This window comes from Strigops habroptila, chromosome 10 (genome assembly GCF_004027225.2).
Source record: "Strigops habroptila isolate Jane chromosome 10, bStrHab1.2.pri, whole genome shotgun sequence".
Lineage (NCBI taxonomy): Eukaryota > Metazoa > Chordata > Aves > Psittaciformes > Psittacidae > Strigops > Strigops habroptila.
The window spans coordinates 40,525,864-40,548,061 of NC_046359.1; the positions used below are offsets into that span (position 1 = coordinate 40,525,864).

The 22,198-nt window shown below is 38.9% G+C and overlaps 1 protein-coding gene across 3 annotated transcripts in view; it reads right to left on the reverse strand.

The window, feature by feature from the left end:
- Window positions 1-18,998: 18,998 nt before the first annotated feature.
- Window positions 18,999-22,198, reverse strand: part of KCNK2 (potassium two pore domain channel subfamily K member 2) — an 83,072-nt gene continuing 79,872 nt past the window's right edge. For all 3 annotated transcript variants that reach the window (XM_032920197.1, XM_030499881.1, XM_030499882.1), the window contains one exon: window positions 18,999-21,159. In XM_032920197.1, coding sequence (XP_032776088.1) covers window positions 20,842-21,159 — 318 coding nt within the window. In that variant the 3' untranslated portion in view covers window positions 18,999-20,841. The remainder of the gene's footprint in view (window positions 21,160-22,198) is intronic.

Consider the following 22,198-nt stretch of genomic DNA (forward strand, 5'->3'; position numbering starts at 1 on the left):
TGACATACAAGTTTTAACTAAAGCTTTTGCCACCAAGGAGGTATTTTGAAGCCTCTCCTGCCTGGACTCTCTAATGAAGCATGAGCTCCAACTGCCTAGGCAATAAGGGAACTGCAGTTCTGCACCTTCATCTGCCTACCTGAGAGAAACCTATTACATTGCACTGAAAGTAATTGATAGATACAAAAAGCTTCCAGTATCACAGAGAAGTGTATCACAGACCGTTCACAGCATGGTCTCGTAAGCCTTCATTCCATTTAGAGAGGGGGAAAGAAAAAAGAAAAAAAAAAAAAAGAAAGTTGATATCATAAAAATAACACAACATGAAATGAAAAAATTGACATCATGTAAAAGGGGACCCAGCCACTTATAAAATGCGCAGCCATCCTCTGCTGCCCTACGTCCTCATTCACACCTACTTGCTTCTGCTCCTGGTTACACTGAGATTTCACTGCATGATTCCAAAACCAAGGACCATATGATAATTTGCATCTGATGGCAATATGTGCTATCAAGCAAAAGCATTTGCTGCCTAGATTATTTGAACTAAACTTTTTAACATGTGTAAGCATTTTTTCTTCTTTAAAAGGTGGAATGGTAAATCGGTAAGTGCAAAATGTTATTACTTTAAACCAGCAGAAGGCGTATGTAAAGCACTGTTTGAACCTTATTAGAAAGTTTAAAATGTCATATATTGGACATTATTAAAAAGACCTACATGCAAAGAAGAGTGCTGCTGTTAATATGTTGATATTTATGCCTTATAAACAGCACTTAGCTTTGTTCAGAAGCAGATGTCACCCCCAATCCCATCCTGCTATCTCCCTGCCTTCTGATACACTGCTTGATCTGACCATGGTTTAAACTCTTCTGTGCAAATATAGCAACAAGAAACCCCTCCACACACACCCCCCACTACTTCTCTTTCTTTTCAAGGTACTCTTCCTTTGTAGTTTCTCCTTTTCCATCACAGAAATCCAACTCCTTTCACTGCTTGGTCTAGGAAAGGTAGTCTAGATTTCCTGGGCTCCAAGAGAAGGCAGGAGCAAAACAACTGCCAAACACCTGCAGAGTTATAAATGTTTATGTTGACATTGTGCTGGTGCTCAGATACTGTGATGAAGCAAAACTCACAATTTCTGCACCTAAAATGAAAAAGGACAGGCAACAACTGGGAGTTGCCCACAAGATCTGCTGTCACAAGCCTGCAAGTGGTTTATTGCGAGGCTGGAAAGGAACACAGAATTGGAGAGTGGGCTCACATACTGCCAACACGGAGTTAACAACCACCTCTCCAAAAGTTAACTGAAATGAGAAACACCACGACAAAAAAATTAATGAGTCAAGCTAATTGAGTTCAAATAACACATAGGGTTTGGTTTGGTTTTGTTTTCTTTTATTGCCTTTTTCCTTTTTTAAATGTCTTTGATCTAGCACCTCAACGTCTCTCTATGGCAAGCACCTCAAAAGCACTGCTGTCCCCCCTTTTCGAAATGACAGCAGAACAGTGGAAGGGAACAGAAGGAACTGTGTTCTGAAGAACCAGTTTCTTCGCTGGTTGCTTCTGGGTTGTTATTGAGACATGTTTCTAGTAGAATGCGCAGGTAGGCATTCTAGCAACACGGCTGAAGCACCTGAAGAATAAAAAGAAAGATGTGGGAAATGTAAAATCAGCCCTGCAAGTAGGTCCAGTCGTACAGAAGACTGCTTTTTCAGATTAAATTCAATTGCAATTCAATATGTAACATAAACATCTGTGCCTTACTGCTGAAGATTTCCCAGCAAAATACCTGTGTGTTGTGCTTGGATAAAAGGATAAGAATTTAGATGTCCTGTTGATAGGTCAAGAAGATTGGCTTTGAACTGACTCCAAGCACTAAGCAACAGCTCTGTGTCTGCTTGCAGGGTTCTGGGTTGATCTTGGCTTGAGTATGCATCCACTCCTCTGGCACAAGCTTATGTGCCTTTGCGAGAAGATATTCAAGCATCAAACTATGTACACTCATTCCTACGGGGAGCTGCCTCGTCACCTCATTTACTCTCGGTTGTAAGCATGTTGGCAGCACAAAGCACATAGATGATTTTGAGTTCCATTATCTGATCTCTGACTCCTTTCCTGAGTCACATTATCAGTCACAATATTGTGTATAAGCTTACAGTCTTTTTTTTAAAAAATGCCTTTTCAATTCAATTTATGCAGGATCAGAAGGAAAAGAAGGCTTTTGTTTTCAATTAAGAAAGTGCTACATGGCAGGCCTACACTGCCGTCCATTGGCAAATTGTTATTACATTAGCTAGAAAAAAAAAGTCTTTTTGGCAGCTGTTCATTAGTGGTAATTACATAATAAACAAAATAATCGGGTTTAGAACTTCTTTTATTCTTGTAGGTATTAAAGAACAGAAATAGCACCAAATGAATCAAAGTATGGATACCTAATTAGCAATAATCGAAGCACAACAGACTTTTTTTATCAGATGAGCTACAGTAACCAACAGTGTGGGCCCTCCTGCTAGCGAATATCCTCACAGCTCACATCTAGTCAGCAAGGCAGCTTCACCACCTAACTTATTTATGATCCTTTCCTCATCCCCGCACCTATAAATGGTGTGGAGGAAGCATGAAGATTCTTGCAAGACCTAACAGAACCAGATAGCTGCTAGCTATCTGGACTTAACAGAAGAAGAGGGAACAAGAGCTCCCAGCTCTTCCCTCTGATCTCAGCCACATCCCTTGTGGAAACTGCCTTCAGCCGCCCTGGGGTGCTCATGCCCTGGGCAGACTCGTAAGTATGTCCGGCGTCCTGTCCTGACCTTCTTCTGCCTGTGCCATGCACAACCCCTCAGGAGGCTCTGGGCTACAGCTGTGGTCACTAAAGAGTGCTGCCAGCCATGTAAACAGGCTCCTAAATGCTGTTCTTCCACCATTCTTCTCAAATGTAGAACAGGATGCACTCATTCAGGTTTTACCTTCTGAAGAAAGAAATACAGCAACCAAAGGAAACCTCACCTTACCCAAAAAATTAGCCAAACAAAAGCTCACCTCTCCATTTCATAGAGGCCTCTTGCTTCTGTCCTTGTTTCACAAACTTACAGAACAGAGGCTGGATTTCTACTTAGCATTTCCCATGGGTCTCTCAGGACCTCTCTTTTCTCAGTTTCTATACGCTTTCTATCAACAGTGCTCCTTAATCATCTGAGAGAGACTTCTTTCTTTGGTAGGTTTCTTCCTGGATTAAATTTTTGTTGTCATTTTTTCTCATTTAGAGCTGTTTCCCTTGAGTGCCAGTTTCAGTTATACTGTGTTTAAATATCTCCCAAGCTCTCTTGCACTTGTTTGGGTAAAGGAAAAGTTTATCCACCAGAATTTTCAGTTTCTAGGCTAGCACGAACTATATGCAATCACTTTGAACTTCTCTCTACTAACTGCATGGCCCAAATTGGCATGAAATAAGAGTAAATTTTACTATGGAGAAGGAAAAGCTGACAGAGGAGGCACCCTTCTATTAGACAGAGTTTCAGAGACAAAAAGGATCTATGTGTAAATGTATGATAAATTTGTGCCTACAGGATGATCAATAGCTAAGAATATTGTTTTGGCATACCATTTCTAAATTTAGGACATCTAGAAGGGTGCATTATTAATGGCATCTTTTGTGGTTCATTATTTCCATAAGGAACAAAATGGCTTTATAATTGAAAGATGAGAAGATTCTGCACGTATAAGCAATAGAGGAAGAATGTTTAAAATTCTAAATCTTGCATACCTGCTCACTTAGGAGCACAGTTTCAGTGGGTGAAGAGCCTTGTATAACTCTGTCCCTGCCATAAAGTTGGACATTCTCCCAACATGTGTATGTACAGCATGTGCTTCTTGCAATATGCTATATGCAAAATCATGGGATAGGGTCTGAGGGGCCTCTGTAGATCTGATCCAACCCTCCTTCAACCCAGTGTTAATGCCAGACTTGTATCAGGTTGCTCAAGCCTTGGCCATTCAAGTTCTGAACATCTCCAAGCTCTGAAAATCTCCCTGCCCTGCTCCCCAGCTTGTTGACATGGGTGAGCTTGCAAAAGTTGACTGTCTCATCATCCAGGAACAAAGACATTGCTGACACCTCTCTTGAAACCTAAAGAATATTGCTAAAAGCCAGACATCAGCAGGCTTTTTACTGCTGACAAGTACTTTTCTAGCCCAAAAGTCCAGCAAGTTTGACACTCAGCTTGTAGTTCACCCATTCAAGTCTCTATTCTCCAAGTCTGACTATAAAAGTACCATAGGAGACCATGCTGTAAGCCATGTTAAAATGATCATCCACTGAAATGTTAAATGTTAAAATGTTTCATCCACTGAAACAGTCAATTCATCACAGATGGCAATAAGGTTTAGCAAGAAAAATTTGTTCTTAGCAATCCCCACAGGTTGTTCCCAGTCACCTTCTCCCTAGAAGAAATAACTTCTATGAGATTTTGCTTTGTGATCTTCCCCGGAACTCACCAACTAGTAGTTCCCCAGCTTCTCCTTCTCCCACTTGTTGAATATGGCTGTGATGCTGTCATTTTCTAGTGATGGGGAACCTCCCCTGACTGCTACAACCTGTCTAGGACAATGGCAGTGACAATGACATCGGCTTTCCCATGGCACCCCGTGGATGCATTCTCTCTGGTCCCATGGCACTGAACATGGCAGCTTTGCCTTAGAGCTCACTAATTGACCTTCCTCTGCTACATCATTCACCCACCACTGCCCCTAGGCAAAGGGACCGGAATGAACATGGTATAGAAAAAAGCAAGTGAGGCAACCTTTTTTCCTCAAGACTCCCATGGGATTCAGTAGTAGGCTGGCACATACAGAGAGCAAAATGACCAGTCTCAATATGAGCATATCATCTGGTACACCCTTGTGGTGTTGGGCATCCTCTAGCTGACCTCTGCCAACTATCTGTAGCAGACTATTTACTGAATCAGAGGGCCTCATAAAACACAGGCTGCTGGCTCTGTTTGCCAGTGCAGGATTTTTGCCTGAGAAGCCCAAGCAACTAAAATGAAATATGTGATTGAACATATGATTTATATACTTTATTTGGAGAGGAAGAAAAGTTGTTGATTGTTTTCCATTTTGAGGTATTTTTTCTAATGAAACTTAAAGTCTATGGGACTAAAAGAAAACTGCAATCAAGTTAAATTGAAGTCAAAGCATGAGTGATTGTACTGCATATTTTTATCACTTAGTTCCACATGCAAATACTACACTTTCAAAAGACTTTAGTCCTTTGTATGTTTCTTGGAGACAGGAATTTAAAATTTAAAGAAGAAAATAATAAAAATCACTCTGAACATCTAAACTAACAGAACTGTTTTCTTAAGCACCTAGTTTATACTACCATATTTAATAATATGAACAAATTATATGTAATGTTAGGTGTATTTTATAAATTCATTAAAGTTTACGTGGCATTCAACAGGCAAAATAAGTATATAACTAAATCTTTGTATAATGTGGACTTAAACTTAGAGGGGTGTAAAGGGGATCCAGTTGCAGTTATCTTCTGCTAAAGTCTTCTAATTAAGTCTTCTTGTTGCTACAAAGAGAAAGAAGGAGAGGCAGTTTCTGAACACTGCAGCAGGAGGCATTCCAGATGGACATAAGAAAAAGGTATCCATAGAGTCTGAGAATGTCTATCCCTGAAGGTATTCAAAATTCAGCCAGGCAAAGAACACATACATATACATTAACTATGTGTGTAAAATTTCTTGCAGACTTTTGAGGTGTGATTTATGGACCGTATTGTTCTCTCCTGTATCATTTCCTTCAGCTCTGAGACACTGCATTTTTTGAACCTGGTCCTATATAACCTTCAGGGGGTACAATAAGTGATATGCGCATCTTCACATACAAGTGGAATTTCACTCTGAATTATTCTCTGCTACCTGAGGAGAGAGAAGCATCCATTTGGAAACTCAACAAATAAAATGCTGGGTTTTTCAAGGAAATCATGGATGACAAGAAACATTCAAGAAGAAGAATTGACTCCCACTTAAGGTAGCATCATCTTTTTGCTCTGATGGAAAGTGTTCTGACTATCGTAACAGACCACAGGCGGGGGATATAGTGCAAACAGATCACTGTTATACTGAATAAGCTCAATTTTAAATGTTGACAGGAACAATCTTCATTTACACTTGGATCCTGTTTTTACTCTACTTACAATGTGAAGTTGAGCAAGCATTAAGAGCTGGAATTGATAAGTTTTTATTATGCACTGGTACAGGAGGCCAGAAAAGGAAAAATTATTTCCTCTGATATATATTGTGGTACCTCTGCCAGGATTAATCAGTCAGGCTTTGGCCCTTGAAATAGCAGCTAGCCTAAGGTTCAGAAAAGGGGATAACTTTTCCTCTTACTGAGATTGCTTCTTGAGTTGTACTTGGTATTGAATTGCTGACACTGGATTGATATTTGAAAGCAGTATACTTAAGGACATAGCTAAAGGTCCTGGATTTATCACATTAAAACTCTCATATACTTCATGTCCTTTTACCTCTTGTGCTGTTATTACTGCTGTTTTCAGGGTATAGAAGAGTTTTTTGGGTGGTATTTTAATTATGGTTATTCTCCATCTCTCTAAAGATCGTAGTTCTTTTTCGTTTAAGCCCACATAAAGAAGTCTAATCAATCACTCTGGATAGAAAAGCTCTTTTCTTTCCCAGAAAGAAAGGACAAACACATTTCAACTTGTGCCTCAGCCTTGCCTGGTACAGGTTTCTCCCAGCCTCCCTGCTAAGATACTTGTTAAAGCCTTTCAGTTATCTGTGACGGGTACTTTTACTCACTAAAGCCTGGATAAATATTAACGTGTTTCTTATTTACCTGCCCAGTAGGGGGTCCCAAAATCATTCTCAAACATACATCTGTAAAGACAGATCAGGTGTAATAAAGAGAACACTTTCTGCGTACCATCTGAAATAAGGCTAGTATTGGATCCACTGATTTTTAATCAACATACGTATTTTAAGAGCAATAATCTAAAAATGACACTAAATACATCAAAGTACAAAACCTATTTCAGGTAAAAGTGAACTCCATATAAGAAATACTGTGTTATTACTACTAACATCCCATTTTTGCCCAGATCACTTTTAGTGAGACCTGTTTCCTTATTTTTCTCTTGGAGTGTTCTGGATTTCATTGAAAGGGCAACAAAGGCGGCATGATCTTATTTTAATCTCATTCAGATTCTAAAAATTTTATTAAGATGTTTTTATTCTCCTGCACATTCAATGGAAGGAGGATGTTTTCTGAAGACAGACATTTCAATCTGCCCACATTTCCCACCGGATTCGCCAGGGCTGTCTGGTGGCCGTGTAAATATGGAACTGGTTTAAAACTATATTCCAAATCAATCTCTCCTTTGTATCTATCTATCTGTTTTGTCTTGTCTTACTGGTGCTGTTTAGTAGCTAAGTGTGTTGGAGATGAGCAGGAGACTGCCTTTTATTTATAGCCCACTGAGCTGAGCTTCTCGTTGTCTTGTGGAGGTCTCTTCCCCGTGAACATCCACCCACACAACAATGTGACTAAGTTTACATCCTTTTTCCACAGAGTAAGCCTGTGTCCTGAATTGATCAGGCCTCACTGTGGGCTGTAATGATGCCCTGAAACTGGATAGCGTTTGTTAGAGCTTTAGTCCCAACGTCAAGATATTAATAGCGTGGAGTTGGAATTCCCATCTCTCTCCTGTCTCAAAACAGGCAGTGTGTAGCTGAGATGGAGGTAGAGTGGTATGTCTCACCACGCAAGTTTACAGGGTAGTACTGCAGCCTCCTATGAGATCCTGAAGGCTGATATCAAGTCACAGACACCTACTTGAAGAAGCACATGACTTAAAGGATGACGCTCACCACAGAAATACAGAGGAAGATGGCAAGATATTTATAATATTACAGCTTTAACTTCATGCTTTAGTGCATGCTTTACTAGCTTCCCAGCTATTCATAGAGAACCTATTCCAAAGCAGCAGGATCTCCCAAAGACAGGCTATATTAGAAGACACTGAAATCAGTATTTCCCTTATCAAGCTTCTCTTATATTCAAACATAGCAGAAAATTTTATGCCCAGAATGAACGAAACATTGAAAGTGGTAAACCTTAAGCAAAGAAATCATCCTCATTTTAACATTAAGTCTTAAACAAGTGGTTAAATTCTTTGCTATTTCAGCATGTTTTGAGAAATAAATATATTAATGTTTTTGCTGTTTCAAAATTGTGTCAGCATTAATATAGGATTAAGTAACATAATTTTTATGAAGGCAGAAATTCCTTTCTATTCATACACTGAAATACACTCAAGGCCTCATGTTAAACCTTCAAAATTCTGAAGCTCTGGCACATCACCATAAGTCAAAAAGATGCCCCACCTTATATCTCATCAATATTTCAGCCTGTTCAGCTAGAGGATGGTCTATTATTAGCAATCCACTTTCCCTTCCTCTTTGATCTCATAATAGAGTTGCAGGCAAGTTGGATTATTTATTTATTTATTTATTATCATTGCCTAAGAGACAGAAAGGTGAAGAGTTGTATGAAAATTATTGCTTCTCAGAGAAATTGCAGAGCCCATTGTAATGCAGAGCTGCAGAGTGTAAGCTCAGTTAGGCTAAAAAAGTAGTGCAATTTGCAAGAACATCCACTTACCAGATCAGTTCCAGATGCATTGCAGAAACCTCTAAAGGAAAAGGAGAAAGCCTGAAAAGTGGTTTATTATCAGCACTTCATTAACTAGCCACCTGTGAAGACCAGAACTAGTCTAATAATTCCAGAAAATCAAAGCTTCAGCAACTAATTCCACTTCGAAGCACATCAGACACCTCTACATTTGGATACAGATATTTTTCAAGTTATTTTCAAATTTGAAAACACTGAAGGTGTCCATCTAAAGATAAACCAGATAAAAAAGATAAACCTGGTGAAAACCAGGTGTCGAGACTTCTCAGATATGATCCTCACAGCTAAAACCCATTTGTTCAGATATCTTACAGAGTGGATGGGAAGGGCTTGCTAGGGTCAACACATCCCACTCTGTATCCCTCATCCCACCATAGCCCAGGGAACTTGGGCTCTTAAATTATGCTCTTGGGTCAGTCACATGGATATTGGTCAAGCCTGGACATGATTCCCAACTGCTGCAGCTTTCTAACCAACAAATAATATTTCAATATGTTTTCATTATGATTTATGCTGCAAAACATTTAACAGACCTACCTGCTCAGTGCTTGATTTTCTCAACACCAAATGCTGCTATATGATGGAAACTTTATTTATGAAAGGAAATAGCTTTTTAAAATGAGCTAAAAAAGCTAAATTAAAACAAACAAAAAAACACCACTAAAAACAAACACCCCTAGAACTTCAGTTCTTCACTCATTTAAGTAGCCCCTTACTGAGAAATAGCTCGAAGTGAATGTTCTTTCAATTCTATTTTGAAAAATAAAACAGAATACTGAAAACAAACAATCTTCCTTTTGTCATAGAAATTGCTTACTTTAAAACTGCATTACTTTCTCCTGCTTCGGTTTTGTATTTTTCTTCCAGTTTGCACCAATGGAAACAAATTTTTCATCACTATAGAAGAATAGCAAATAATTTCCCTTTCACTTTCTATTAGCTTTCTCAATTTTCTTGTAACCTTGTTTGAACACGGTTTTGTAATGTATTTTCAAGCCTATATAAAAACTATACAAAAAAATGTCCCACAATTGAACTTGTCACATCGAAATTAGTTGATTTTTTATAGCACAAAAGCCAACTGAAGTGTTTAATAATGAACAAGAAATCTTGAGTATCTTTTTCTTATAACAGAAATCCATTGATTTAGGTGTCCTACTTTTTGACAAGTTGAAGGCTGAGCTGCTTCAAAGATATTCTCTGGGCTTTTTTATTTTTTCATCCACAGTGAATGTTCAGAAGTTGTTTTCCAAATGTTCACTCTTGCTGTGACTAACTATTGATGTCATTGTTGCTCCTCATGGCAAGGGGCAAGTATGGGATAATAGCCACAAGTGTTATCATCTGCTTTGAATATGCATCTAAGAAGCTGGTCTGAATCCTGTTTTTTCTAGACCTTAGACAGGATCGATGGCTTAAAGAGTATTTAGGATGTAAACTCAGTGGCTGCATGCCATAAAAATGGATGCTGATAATCACACCTTTGTTGCTGAACTGAACGTCACGACAGCAGGGATGCAGGCAGAGAGAGCACAGCAACAGCAATGCTTCAGCTTGAGCCTGTGAAATACTAATTATGGTGGGTTTGTGAACACCAGGAGGATTCCTACCTGTTCTACATTCTCAGTTCTATACACATGCTGACGCAGAAAGGGATTCTTTTTAATTTAAAGATAATTCTCTGACCTTGAAATAAGGACCTCTGGGCTCCACTGTAAATCCTGTTACATACCGAATTTGTAACTTCTTTTCCATTGCTTTGCACTTTAATGTCTTTTATAAAATGAACTTCATCAGTCTCATGGTTCGGAGTACATATTCTTGGGTTCAGCAAGTGGCTCTCTCTGCATTTACAAGCTGGCCTTTCACAGCATGCTCTTGTGATTTCAGCATGCTTCTGCAGAGCCAGCAATGCTTGAGATGTTGCCAAATGTTAGCATCATTCCAGTGTTATCCCTGTGATCTGTTGTACTTGCTGGTTCACAGAGAGGTTGCGGGAGAATCTCAGTCCTCTCAAAGACTTTTCTAGTTTTTATTGCTGCAGAGGGATAGTCCAAGGATCAGAAGCATGGGTTTTTTCATTTAATAATTTATAAGTCAACCCCTAGGTGTTTAGCAATTAGACAGTACCATTAACACCTTTTCAACTTCTCTCCTTTACCACCATAAGCTGCTAGTGAACTAGCATTTTCCTTAGTGAGACATGATAATGAGCAAGTATGGTTGATGATCTTCAAGGCCCTGTCTACCTCTTTTCATGCATTGCCCATGAAGGTCACACTGATCAACTCATAAAACACCCATAATTGCCCTTAGGCAATTTTTTCTTTTGAAAATAATTGAGATAAGAATAACAGAAATTACTAGATATTGCCAATACAGTAATTTATTAAAATTGATTGTATAGCATGCCTTATGTTATTATAAGGTTTCATAATCAGAAACACGTAACAAAGTCATCTCTAGCTTTGGAGAACCATGAACAATATCTGCCATAAAAATAGGAGCAGCTGTAGTCATTGATGTTCTCTGATGTTCTTAATGCACACTGGAAATTGTATTAGCCAAGATAACAGAAAGGGAAATGTCTTATTTCAGAAATAGTATGAACATAATCAGATTTGTGAAACTAAATGATTTTAGTAATACGGCACTGTGCACTGAGAACAGAGATGCAGTTTTAGGAATTGCAATTAACTACTCAATAAATGGCAGAAAATAAGGCACAGGGACTTCATCCTTCGCTGTTAGCATGATTACTATTCTTGACAATTCAATATAAATTCAGATTTCTCAGGTGCCACAAATAGGAAACAGGAAATGCATAGAATTTTTAACGGAGTATTTACATTGGAAGGAAGAACTGCACAAAAATAAATCAAGTAAATTAAAGTCTGCTCTAGGCATTATGCCTTCCTTAATCAAATCACTCTATTATCACACTGTTCATATGCAACTTCTTTGAGTCTTTTAATTGCTCTTTTCTTAATCCTGTATCCCTCGCCCCTGCCCCAAAGAGGTGAAAACAGGTTAGACGCGTTTCCTACTTGGGAAATTGTACCCCTTACAGATATGGTCTTTTACCAGGTTGAGAGACACTTCAGACCCTCCATGTGCTGATGTTTCACTGGGCAAGCTTCCAAAATAGGCTTTTAATTACATGTTCTTCAACAAACTGATTTACAGGGATGAACAGCTTGTATATATGGTATAGAGAAGAGTCTAGCAGAACAATGTGAAAATGTGGAAAAACTGGAAGCATGCAAAATTGAAACCACCTTAATTAATGACTTCACACCTTAAAGGCCCCCTGTTTTGTAAACAGATGTGTACTTCCTCTCTATTGTTCATGCATCAAAGTTTCTCTAGGTCCTACTCAAAAGCCAGTTCAAGGGAAGACTCAGGTCCACATAAAAGCATCTGGATCTGTGCACAGGAAGAAGGCAAGTTCTTAGGTCAGTTCAATTCAAAGCCTACTGAAGTTAATGGAAGTCTACAGATAACTCCATCCTAGTATTCTATCAAACAAAGACGAGAGCATTGTATTCATAGTGCCTACATAAATGCTTAAGTTACCAAGTAGCCACTATACATTCTTCTAGATGTACATGACCAAGTTCCCTCTGCATTTGCAGAAAACATGTATGATAAACAATAAATAATGTGAATGGTTTTCAGCTCCCCTTTATTAGTATTTTTAGATTTGAACAATTCTAGTCCAAAAGGGTTGGGATTTTTTATACAGTAAGCTGCTGTGGGCGCCAATGACCTTGTGAGCAGTGTTTTCCCACTGTAGATAACTGAGCAAGTCCCAACTTTTAATATTTAAGGCACTGCAGCCATTTCTACAGAGAGGTCAAAACACATCTCAGAGATCGACAAGGGGTAATTGGCTCAAAGTGGAACAGGGGAAGTTCAGGTTAGATATAAGGAAGTTCTTTACTGTGAAGGTGGTGAGGCCCTGGAACAGGTTCCCCAAAGTAGTAAATGACCCCTCCCCAGCTGTGTTCAAGGCCAGGTTGACAGAGCCTTGGACGACATCATCTAATGTGAGGTGTCCATGCCTGTGCATGATCTTAAGGTCTTTTCCGACCCTAAATATTCTATGATTCTATGATTTGCTTCTCAGGTCATGTAAGTCAGTGTCAAAAGCCCCTCCTGTGAGGAGTGGGCTGCACCATCCACACACAGATGGAGAAGTGCCATCTCATCCTTTGCCTTTGCCTGATGCACTCACCACAGCATTGGAGGGTCAGGCCGCAATTTGGGAAGTGAGTTTAAAAAGCAATGCATATTCCTTGTTCCTAACTTCATGACAAGTGTTGTGGTTTAAGTCCAGCTGGTAACTCAGAACCACGCAGCCGCTCACTCACTCCCCCACTTCTTCCTCCCCCCGCTCCTGGAGGGATGGGGAGGAGAATCAAAAGAATGTAACTCCCAAGGGTTGAGATAACAACAGTCCAGTAACTAAGGTATAATAAAAAACCACTACTGCTACCACCAATAACAATAATGATAAGGGAAATAACAAGGGGAGAGGATACAATTGCTCACCACTCGCTGACTGATACCCAGCCCGACCCGAGCAGTGATCTGGGCCTTCCGGGTAACTCCCCCCGATTTATATACTGGGCATGACATGCTGTGGTATGGAACACCCCTTTGGCTAGTTTGGGTCAGGTGTCCTGTCTCTGCTTCCTCCCGGCTTCCCCTCCTCCCTGGCAAAGCATGAGACTGAGAAAGTCCTTGATCGGAGTAAACATTACTTAGCAAAAATTAAAAACATTGGTGTTGTCAGTGTTGTTCTCAGGCTGAAAGTCAAAAACACAGCACTGCACCAGATACTAAGAAGGAGAAAAATAACTGCTATAGCTGAACCCAGGGCACAAGGGAAGAGTGTGGAGGTTGTCAACCTTAATTGATGCCTGCTTTCAAAGCACTTTGCATTCCTTGCCTGACAAGTGCTTCACAAAAGCCAAGAGCTGTTGCTGTTATTAACAACTCACAATATAAACACACTTGGCCTGATTTTCCTTTCACTCAGAATGGGCTTCACGCTTGTTTAAGTCTCGATTGGGTTGGAATAAGCAGGCTTTCTGTGGTCAGTGCAAGGATTGGCTCTGAGAGGTTGTGAACGGGAACATCTAAAAGAAAAAACAACATGAATAATGAAAAAATAAGTCTTGGTTAAGTGCTCCATTCCTTGAAGGCTGAGCATGGAATCAAAACACCACTGATTGTAGAAGTCTTTGCCTCTGCGCAGTGTTTAGTCGCTGAAATGAAAAATCCTCTTGCTTGAAAAAATGCATTTTTCTTTTTACTGTGTTAAACTGCTTAGGATACAGCTACAGCGAGGGAAACATCAAAGAAATTCTGCTAAGGTTCTTTGATCGGAAAAAAAAGCCAAGAGAAAGGTGATACAGCTCATCATCATGGATCCTGAAACACTTTACTGCAAAGCATGAAGATACTTAGTCAAAAAACCTCCACCTAATCCTATCAAGTTTTCCAAACAGTCCCAGACTTTTTATGTGTTGCAAGTCACAGGAGCCACTTCTAATGCTAATTCTGTGCTACAGTCTTGCTTGTTAAAAGGCAAGCCAAGCTCAAAAGCAACATGGAGCTACAGTGATAAAACAAAACTGCAGCCTCTGCTCTGGTCTTGAGAGAGAAAATAGGAATCCATTTTTTCAAAACCCTTTCTCTACATAAAACAGTGTTTTAAGGGCTTCATATTGGAAGAAAATGAATATCATTTAGCACTCAGCTATGGAACTCCCCAAATGCTGTTCCTGTTCTACAAAGGTCAAAGCCAGCTCTACATACTCCGCCTGTGCAGTATAAGCAAGAGAAAAGGATTCTTCCCTTTCAAGCTATCCCATCATAGTGCCAACCAGCACCCAAGAAAGGTATAATACACTTATAGCTGGGGCACTTTCAGAGCTTGCAAAAGCATTGCAAAAGAGCAAGAATACACTGATATAATGCGGGCTACACTCTGACTCTCTTCTGACAGTCTCTAAGGACACCGAGAAATGAACAGGTCTTTGTGCCTGTTCCACCTCCACTTTACAAAGCACACAATAGTACATGACACGTTACTCCCACTTTCACTTTTCACAGTGGAGCCTAATTTTTATCCTTCTTTTTGCTACAAAGTAAGAAGTTATTCTCTATTAAAAAAGCACTCAGACTTTGTGGCTTTTCACTCTGTAGTTCAGAAGGGCCTTGACTGCAACTCTTCGTCTATTATTCTTTCCAAGTTGTGCAAGACAGTGCCTTTAAATCTATAAAATTCCAATTCTTCTATTACAGAACAAGCAAACATGAGAAAGTCTTTTAAGTGCTCTATACATTACAGGGATTATATTAAAGAGTATATCTGTATTAGTTAAAGTAGAACCTTCCTTTATCATGGTAACACCAGACCTAATGGACTTGAAGGGATTGTCCATTGCAGGGATGCACTCTACCTTGTGTGGACAAATTCTATAATTGACCCTTTCAGACTATTAATTTCAATACTCATATAACCCTGTTGGATTTGCCACTCAACTGTCAGGAAAATCTATGTGTGACAGAAAATACAGGGAAACTTTGGGCAAAACCACGATCTTGGGAAAAACTTCAGGAATACTGTCTACCAATCTACTTTAGCATGCTTGAGGACACGAATACTGGATCTCTGGAAAAAAATGCAAAATTCACACAAAACAGGAACTATACCAATGTATTCTTTCATGTTCCCACAAGAGAATTTTTAACCAATAATTTCATATTTCTAGTCATCCAGCAAAATCAGTCTTTGTTGCCAAACAAGACTAAAATACACTTACTGTGAAAGACATGTATCTCTTCAGCAAAACTTCTCAGATGTGCCTGTTAGATTTGAAGGCAAAAAAAAAAAAAAAAAAAAAAGGAGCTATCACTAAACTATTTAAGAAATTATTTCAGGCTGTTATTCATCTTCAAAATCAGATGAAATATGTTTATATAAACAGTCTTGTGACATTCCCAGAAAAAACAGTGCACCCAGAGCATTTGGAGACAGAACACAACGTATTATCGCAGTTTTAGTCACAAAGAATTCTAATATGAGTAGCCTGGTCAAAATGTATTAATTACAAACCAGAGTGATGAGTGGCTTTCTCATAATTACCTGTCTACAGCAACAAGAGTAGAAAAACTTTCAGAAATAACTACAATAGGCAATAAATAATATATTATTTATTACACCACCAGTATACTATATACTGCTATAATTCATAAAAAGTTGTGAAGTCCCTTGGTTTTCTAAGATACTGATTTTAAACTGAGCTGTATTTTCAAATTACTAAATTTACATGAAGCAATAATCCATGTACCAAAGTGAAGTTTTTAGTCAATTTAAGGTGATACAACGTCAATACACATTAAAGGCACAACTATATATGGGTCCAGAATAAAAAGCTGTATAAGCTACTGTATCAGCTGTAATGTACAAAGGGTAAAATGATGTTGTTCTGCCATAAATAATATACCTGTTTACAACCTTATTCAACATATTCCTCTGAAAGTTTGTGAAAGCATGATAAGCAATGGCATAGAAGTGAAATATTCAAGTTTTCTAAGCATAAGAAACCTATTCAAATTGATTCTCACACCGGCTTTTTACAATTATAACAATAATTTGGCAAAGCAGAGAATGTTTGCTCAAATGAAAGAGCTAGCTTTTTTAATATGTGTGGTTCAACAGCTTTTTACCTCTAATAGTAAAATCAGCATCTTCTCTATTTTTCCCGTTGTTCATTTAAATCTGCAGGGCGACACACGTACACAAAAGGTCTTATTCATGTTTTATGACAAAATAATTACTTTAACTGTGACAAATTCCTGTAAAATATATAAAATTCTTTCAATCAGTAGGCAAGAAAAGGTAGGCAAGGTAGGCAAGAAAAGTTAATTACCACATAACTGTATCACAGCAATTCAGTAGAAATATTACTGCTATATTTCAACACTGTATGTAGTTCCCCTGACAGGAAAATTTCCTTCTCAAGAAGTAAAGTTATATACATGTGTAAACTTGTGATGTGCACGTAGAGTTGATGATAAGTAAAGGAGCCTTCCATTTCTTCTTCCACAGGGTGTGTTGTGTTCCTAGTTAGAGGTCATTTGAGTAGAAATAGTGCGGGAGGAGCAAGAACTCCAAACAAATATACAGACCAGATTTTATCCCATCTGCCACCCTGGTCTTACTGCTTACTTAGTGACCTAAGTAAGGTCCATTCCAGTTCAAGGGTGGTCCCTTCTGTGCGTTCCTGTGTTACCTTTCAGCTTTCCTCCTGTTCTATCAGAAAAGGTTTCAGGAAGAAGTGAGGAGAGGAAGGCATGTCTAAAGATGCTGATGAACTTCTGGGATTGATCCTTCCAGGCTGTTTGCAGCTCAGACAGCAGCACCTCAAGGCTGCCTGAACATCAGAAAAAGGAGTTACAGAACACAGAGGGGATGCCACAGTCAGCGCTTGCCCTGGTACTCAAGGAAGAACAGGGCATGGAACAAATTCTTTGCAACTCCCTAATTCTTTCCATACCTCCCATGCAGGGCTATCAAAAAAAAAATCAAGGGTTTGACCAATAGACACTTTCCCAGATGTAATATACCAGAGAATGAAAAAAAAACAAAAAACCAAAAAACCAAAAAGGCATGATTATAATTGGCAACAGTAAACAATACAGATTTTCTCTAACGACTTCTCTAACAGATTTTATTAATGCAATGTTTCCTCTAACAGAGTACTAAATTGTTTTGTCAAGTGGCACAAGTGCCTTTACAGATTCTTATTTGCTACAACTTGTGTCTCATCCAAAATGTTTTGCCAGTGTCTTTTAAAATGGTATTTGATTAACAGTACAAAAGCTTCTACCAAAATGAAATACCATTTTCAGAAACCTGTTTAAGTAGCAAGTAGCCTAACAGTCTGGAAATGTCCCCATGTATATTTGAGAGAAGGGAGGTTACAAATAGATTTTCAGTAAGTTGTAATTCATGATTTTGTAGTTCCATACTGGGAAGAGTGAGCTACACAAAATCTCCAGAGGCAAGACAGACACGTTTTTAGTAGAAAAGTCTGCTCATACAGGAACAAAAACCTTTATAGAGTTCATCAAGTTTTCTAAATTCACATCACCATCCTCACAATTGTGATATCACCGTATGTGAAGAGGGAAAAATTTTCCACTAGCGTAATGGTACTAGTCACAGTTGGATCATGGATCATGATAACTCCTACTTATACCATCTGGACTGTAGTACTTTTTTCTTAGTCTTCACTTACTAAACTTACAAATAAAGGATTTTATTTGTTAATGCTTTGTTCCAAACAAGCAAATCTAGTTTGATAAAATAGGATTAATCTACATTTGTTACAAAAGTGGAAAACCCTAGTATCTTTTACGTATAAATTAACAGGGCTTCTTCTCCCAAAGATCATATACAAAGTCAAAGTAAGTAAGTGCTGAAGGGATTTAACAAATATCCATACTAATATCTTAAACATTGTCACAGGATTTCAAACCAACATACCCATTTCAAGCAGGTCCTGAGATGCCTCAAAGCTTCTTTAAAATGCAAGAAACCACACAGACACTCACTCTTATAGATTGGTAACTGGAAACAAACTGGTTAGAACGATCTGAGGATTTAACCTAAGTATCCCATCTTTGAGCGTCAAAGACAATAAACATTAAGCATTACCAGTCCGTTTCTGAAAGTCAGATCCAAAAGGCACTGAGACATATCACACACAAATCAGTTTGGAACAATGTAAGAAATCAGTCCTCTTTACTTACCACCACACAGACACAATTAAAGAGGCCATTGTAAAATATTCACGGCTCTGGTGTGAAAGGCTTTGCCCTTAGAGCTGCTTATTCAGGAAGCAACCCCAGGACAACTGGCAGGACAGCAGGTGAGAACTCCCTGCATGTCCCTCAGTGTAAAGACAGAGCAATTGCCAACAGCTCTGTAGCACATGACAGGAGAAACTGCAGCCCGCCAAGTTTTTGAGACAAAACAGCAAGAAACAACTTCAGGCAGAGCAACCAAAGAGCATCATTTTTAATATCAAGAAAAAGAATAATTTGTGCTGGATGAGTCAAGCCTTTATTGCTAAACCAGCTTAAATTAAAGCAGGTGGCAAACTGCTATACTCTGTAACCAATGAAAGCACAAAAATCAGTTTCACAAATCATTTCTTAGCATTCCACTTGTAGCAAGCAGGAGATTCGGAAAAGCTTATTTTAATTAAAAACTTTATTTTTCATTACAATTCACAGTTTATACACGGCAAAACAAACCCTTGCCATGTGGACATTCAGAACACTGTGCTGGGGAGACAAGGATCTTTGTTATAAGCTGTGTCATGGAACCTCCTTTGTTTTAAAAGCATACTCTCTGTAAATGTTAATTGACTGATATTTACACTTAATTGTCTGAATTTACATATTAACTTATATTTTATTAGAAAACAAGCTAAGCATCCAAAATACATTAACATTCATATCTTGCATGTTATCTAATGGTCAGAGATGCTGTAAGATTTGCCAGTTGAATCATGCCCAATCAGCAAAGTCCCATTCTTCAATTTACACAGAGCCTAAATTACTCTTTTAAGGCCTGTTCTATTCATTTTATGTACAGCCAGGTTACTATAGACTAACATAAGAAAAAAATGCAAAATTATCCATTCCATCCTGCATTTTTTCTGAATCTCATGTACATCTATAAGCAAAACAGAAGATACAAAATTAAAGTGTTTTCTTAAAACCAATTAAAAAACCCCCGTAGTCTGGTTTAGATATGGTTCTTGTCAGCCTATCCTGTCTGAACAATCATCAGTATTCAGATTGTGCTATTTATCAGCTCTTCTTCATGCCTGCACTTCTATTCAGAGCCATCTCTATTTGAAATGTAGAAAGTCACAGTGATACCACGTTAGTCACAGCTCCATCACAGGCAGCCACTGTACAGTGTGACATTCAGGAAAGCACTTCCAGCAGGATTCCTGGGTAAAATATCATATGGCATCTGGTGTGACTTAACTTGAAGAAGTTAAGAATCCTTTTCAAGGAGCAAATATCTGGCAGAAGGTTTATGCCTTTTAAAAAAAAAAAAAAAAAAAATCACTATTTTTCTGCATTGTTTTCTGGTTGTGGTTATTAGAATACAGCAGTTAAAAAGCCTCTCCTCTAAGTAGTAGTTTTTATTTACTCGTGTCATCTACCAAGTAATTAAACGATAGATAAGCTGCAGATTTTTTTGGTACATCTGACACAAAGACAACTCCTGAACACTGCTTGAAAAAGATAACACCGAAAGAGGGCCTGCAAATTCTACAAGTCAGTGTGAACAAGTATCAGCTGGACCTGAGTAAAATAAAATGCTTCTGGGGGACCTTTTCAATTTCTGAAACTGCAGTGCCTTTAAATTTAGAGCTAAGAACATCATTTGATGATTGTTGAGTTTTGGCATTCATTCATGCTGGTTGGTATCTTCACAACAGACACCTTTTAAAACACCATCATTTCAAGAAGAATGAAAGCTCAAATGAAACACATTTCTCGTGAAAAAAACCTAACAAACAAAAACCGTACAGGAACTGTAGAGGTTCAGGTTCTTCAAAAGATAAGGCACTGACAAAAATTTCTTAGGTAAAAGGCTGCATAAGAATTTCTTGCCATTTACAAATGTGTTGTAGTCCAGAAATGGTCCATTCCTAGGCTCAGTAAGGTAGACCCTGAAATTTTAAGGACTGATCCCTCAAAGCTACATTGTTACCATAAACAAATGTAATTCATTCTTGAGGCCGTATGGCACATTAGGAGACGTGAAAAACAGTCTGGGCAGATAAAGGCAGAAGATGTTGCTTGTTCCAGCATCTTTCGATAACAGAAGTGCCATTCATCTTTTTGTCTTTGAAGAGATTTGATGGTAACTCTGGACTGTAGTTTCTGTGAAACTCATGCACACATATAAAAATGCTATTAGCATTGATCATTGACAGGGTGGGAAAAAAAAAAAATGGTATATGGCTAGTCTCAGCCAAGAGCTTCTCAAGGGCCGGGATCCAAAGTCATGGCTACTTAATGTTTTCAATAACAGCTATTTCTTCTGCTGCACAGTGCGGTGTCAAACCATTCATGTAAATGTTGTCTGTCTTTGTTAGAGCTGGCAAGATGTCTTTCTCACTGGTGAGATGGTTGACTGACAGGGTTCTCTTGCAGGGAGTCAGGTCTTGGTTGTGGTTGACAGCGAGTTCTGCAGAGAGCTTCCTCTTGATAGAGGTAGCCCGCTGGAACTTGTCATAGATCTCCACGCTCAGGCGCCTTCGAGTTTCTTTGAACTCTGCAGTGACATTGGCTGTCCACTCTGCAGCATGGGCTCTGAATTCCCCTACCTGTGGTAAAAGTGAGGGAAAAAAGAAAGGAAGCATTACAAGGACTTCAGACACTGTTTAGTCTCAAGAGCCCAGTGAGAGCGCAATGTGGCTTTGGGCTGGCAAAGAGCTGCTGCTGCCAGCACAGATTTCTCACGTCACAAACTCATTCTTTTACTGTTAGCAACTGAAAAAGAAATGTCACACTGGTAAGAGTTAACAACAGTTCAAAACCACAATAAAAGTCTTGTCTGCTAATACTTCTTGCTTTTAATTATAGGCAGTCAGCAATACAGGAAAGCTACAAAGCCCTGACAGCTGCACAGTACCCAGCTGGTCAGGGGATGCTGAAATCCCAGCAGTCCAGGCTGTTACGTATTTTTACTAGGGTGCAGGGTTATTTATGAGCACTTTTACTGTATCTGGAATGATCCAGAGAGACCTGGCAAAGATTTTTCTAAATTTGGACAGAAAAGCTTTTTTAAAGGAAAACATCAGCTGCTTGTATTCCCTCTTTTCTGTGCTTGCTCAAACATAGCACCAATACAGCAACAGTTCCAGTCATGTCAGCGACATGTCTGCTTTTACCACTGACTCCATTGCAATGACCTACTAAAGAGCAGCTTGAAGACAATTGCCGAGTAGGACTTGGAGAGACCTGTTACCAGTTACACCCTGGAGGTGGGTATTTGCCCTGCTATGTGCAGATCTCCGGTCAGATTGGCTGCAAGGTACCAGTTTGTACCATCACTACAATTTCATATATGTATGTAGATCCCTGCTGCCTGCTCAGTTCTCTTTATCCTTCTATTGACTGCCTTTATGGAAAGACTGATCTACTTTCACTTAACCATCATCTTTACTCTGTAAGATTTCTTCCCACCATTTCAATGTTTTAGTACTAGGAAAGTTGGAGCATCCCATGAGCCCAAGCTCTGAGGGTAGGGTTGAGGAGGGGAAGAAAGGCAGTTGCTGGCATGGAATCCCAGATTATCCTTATTTTTCCTCAGCTACAGTATGAGGTAGACTGGGCAGCTCACCCAGATAATTATCTGAGGTG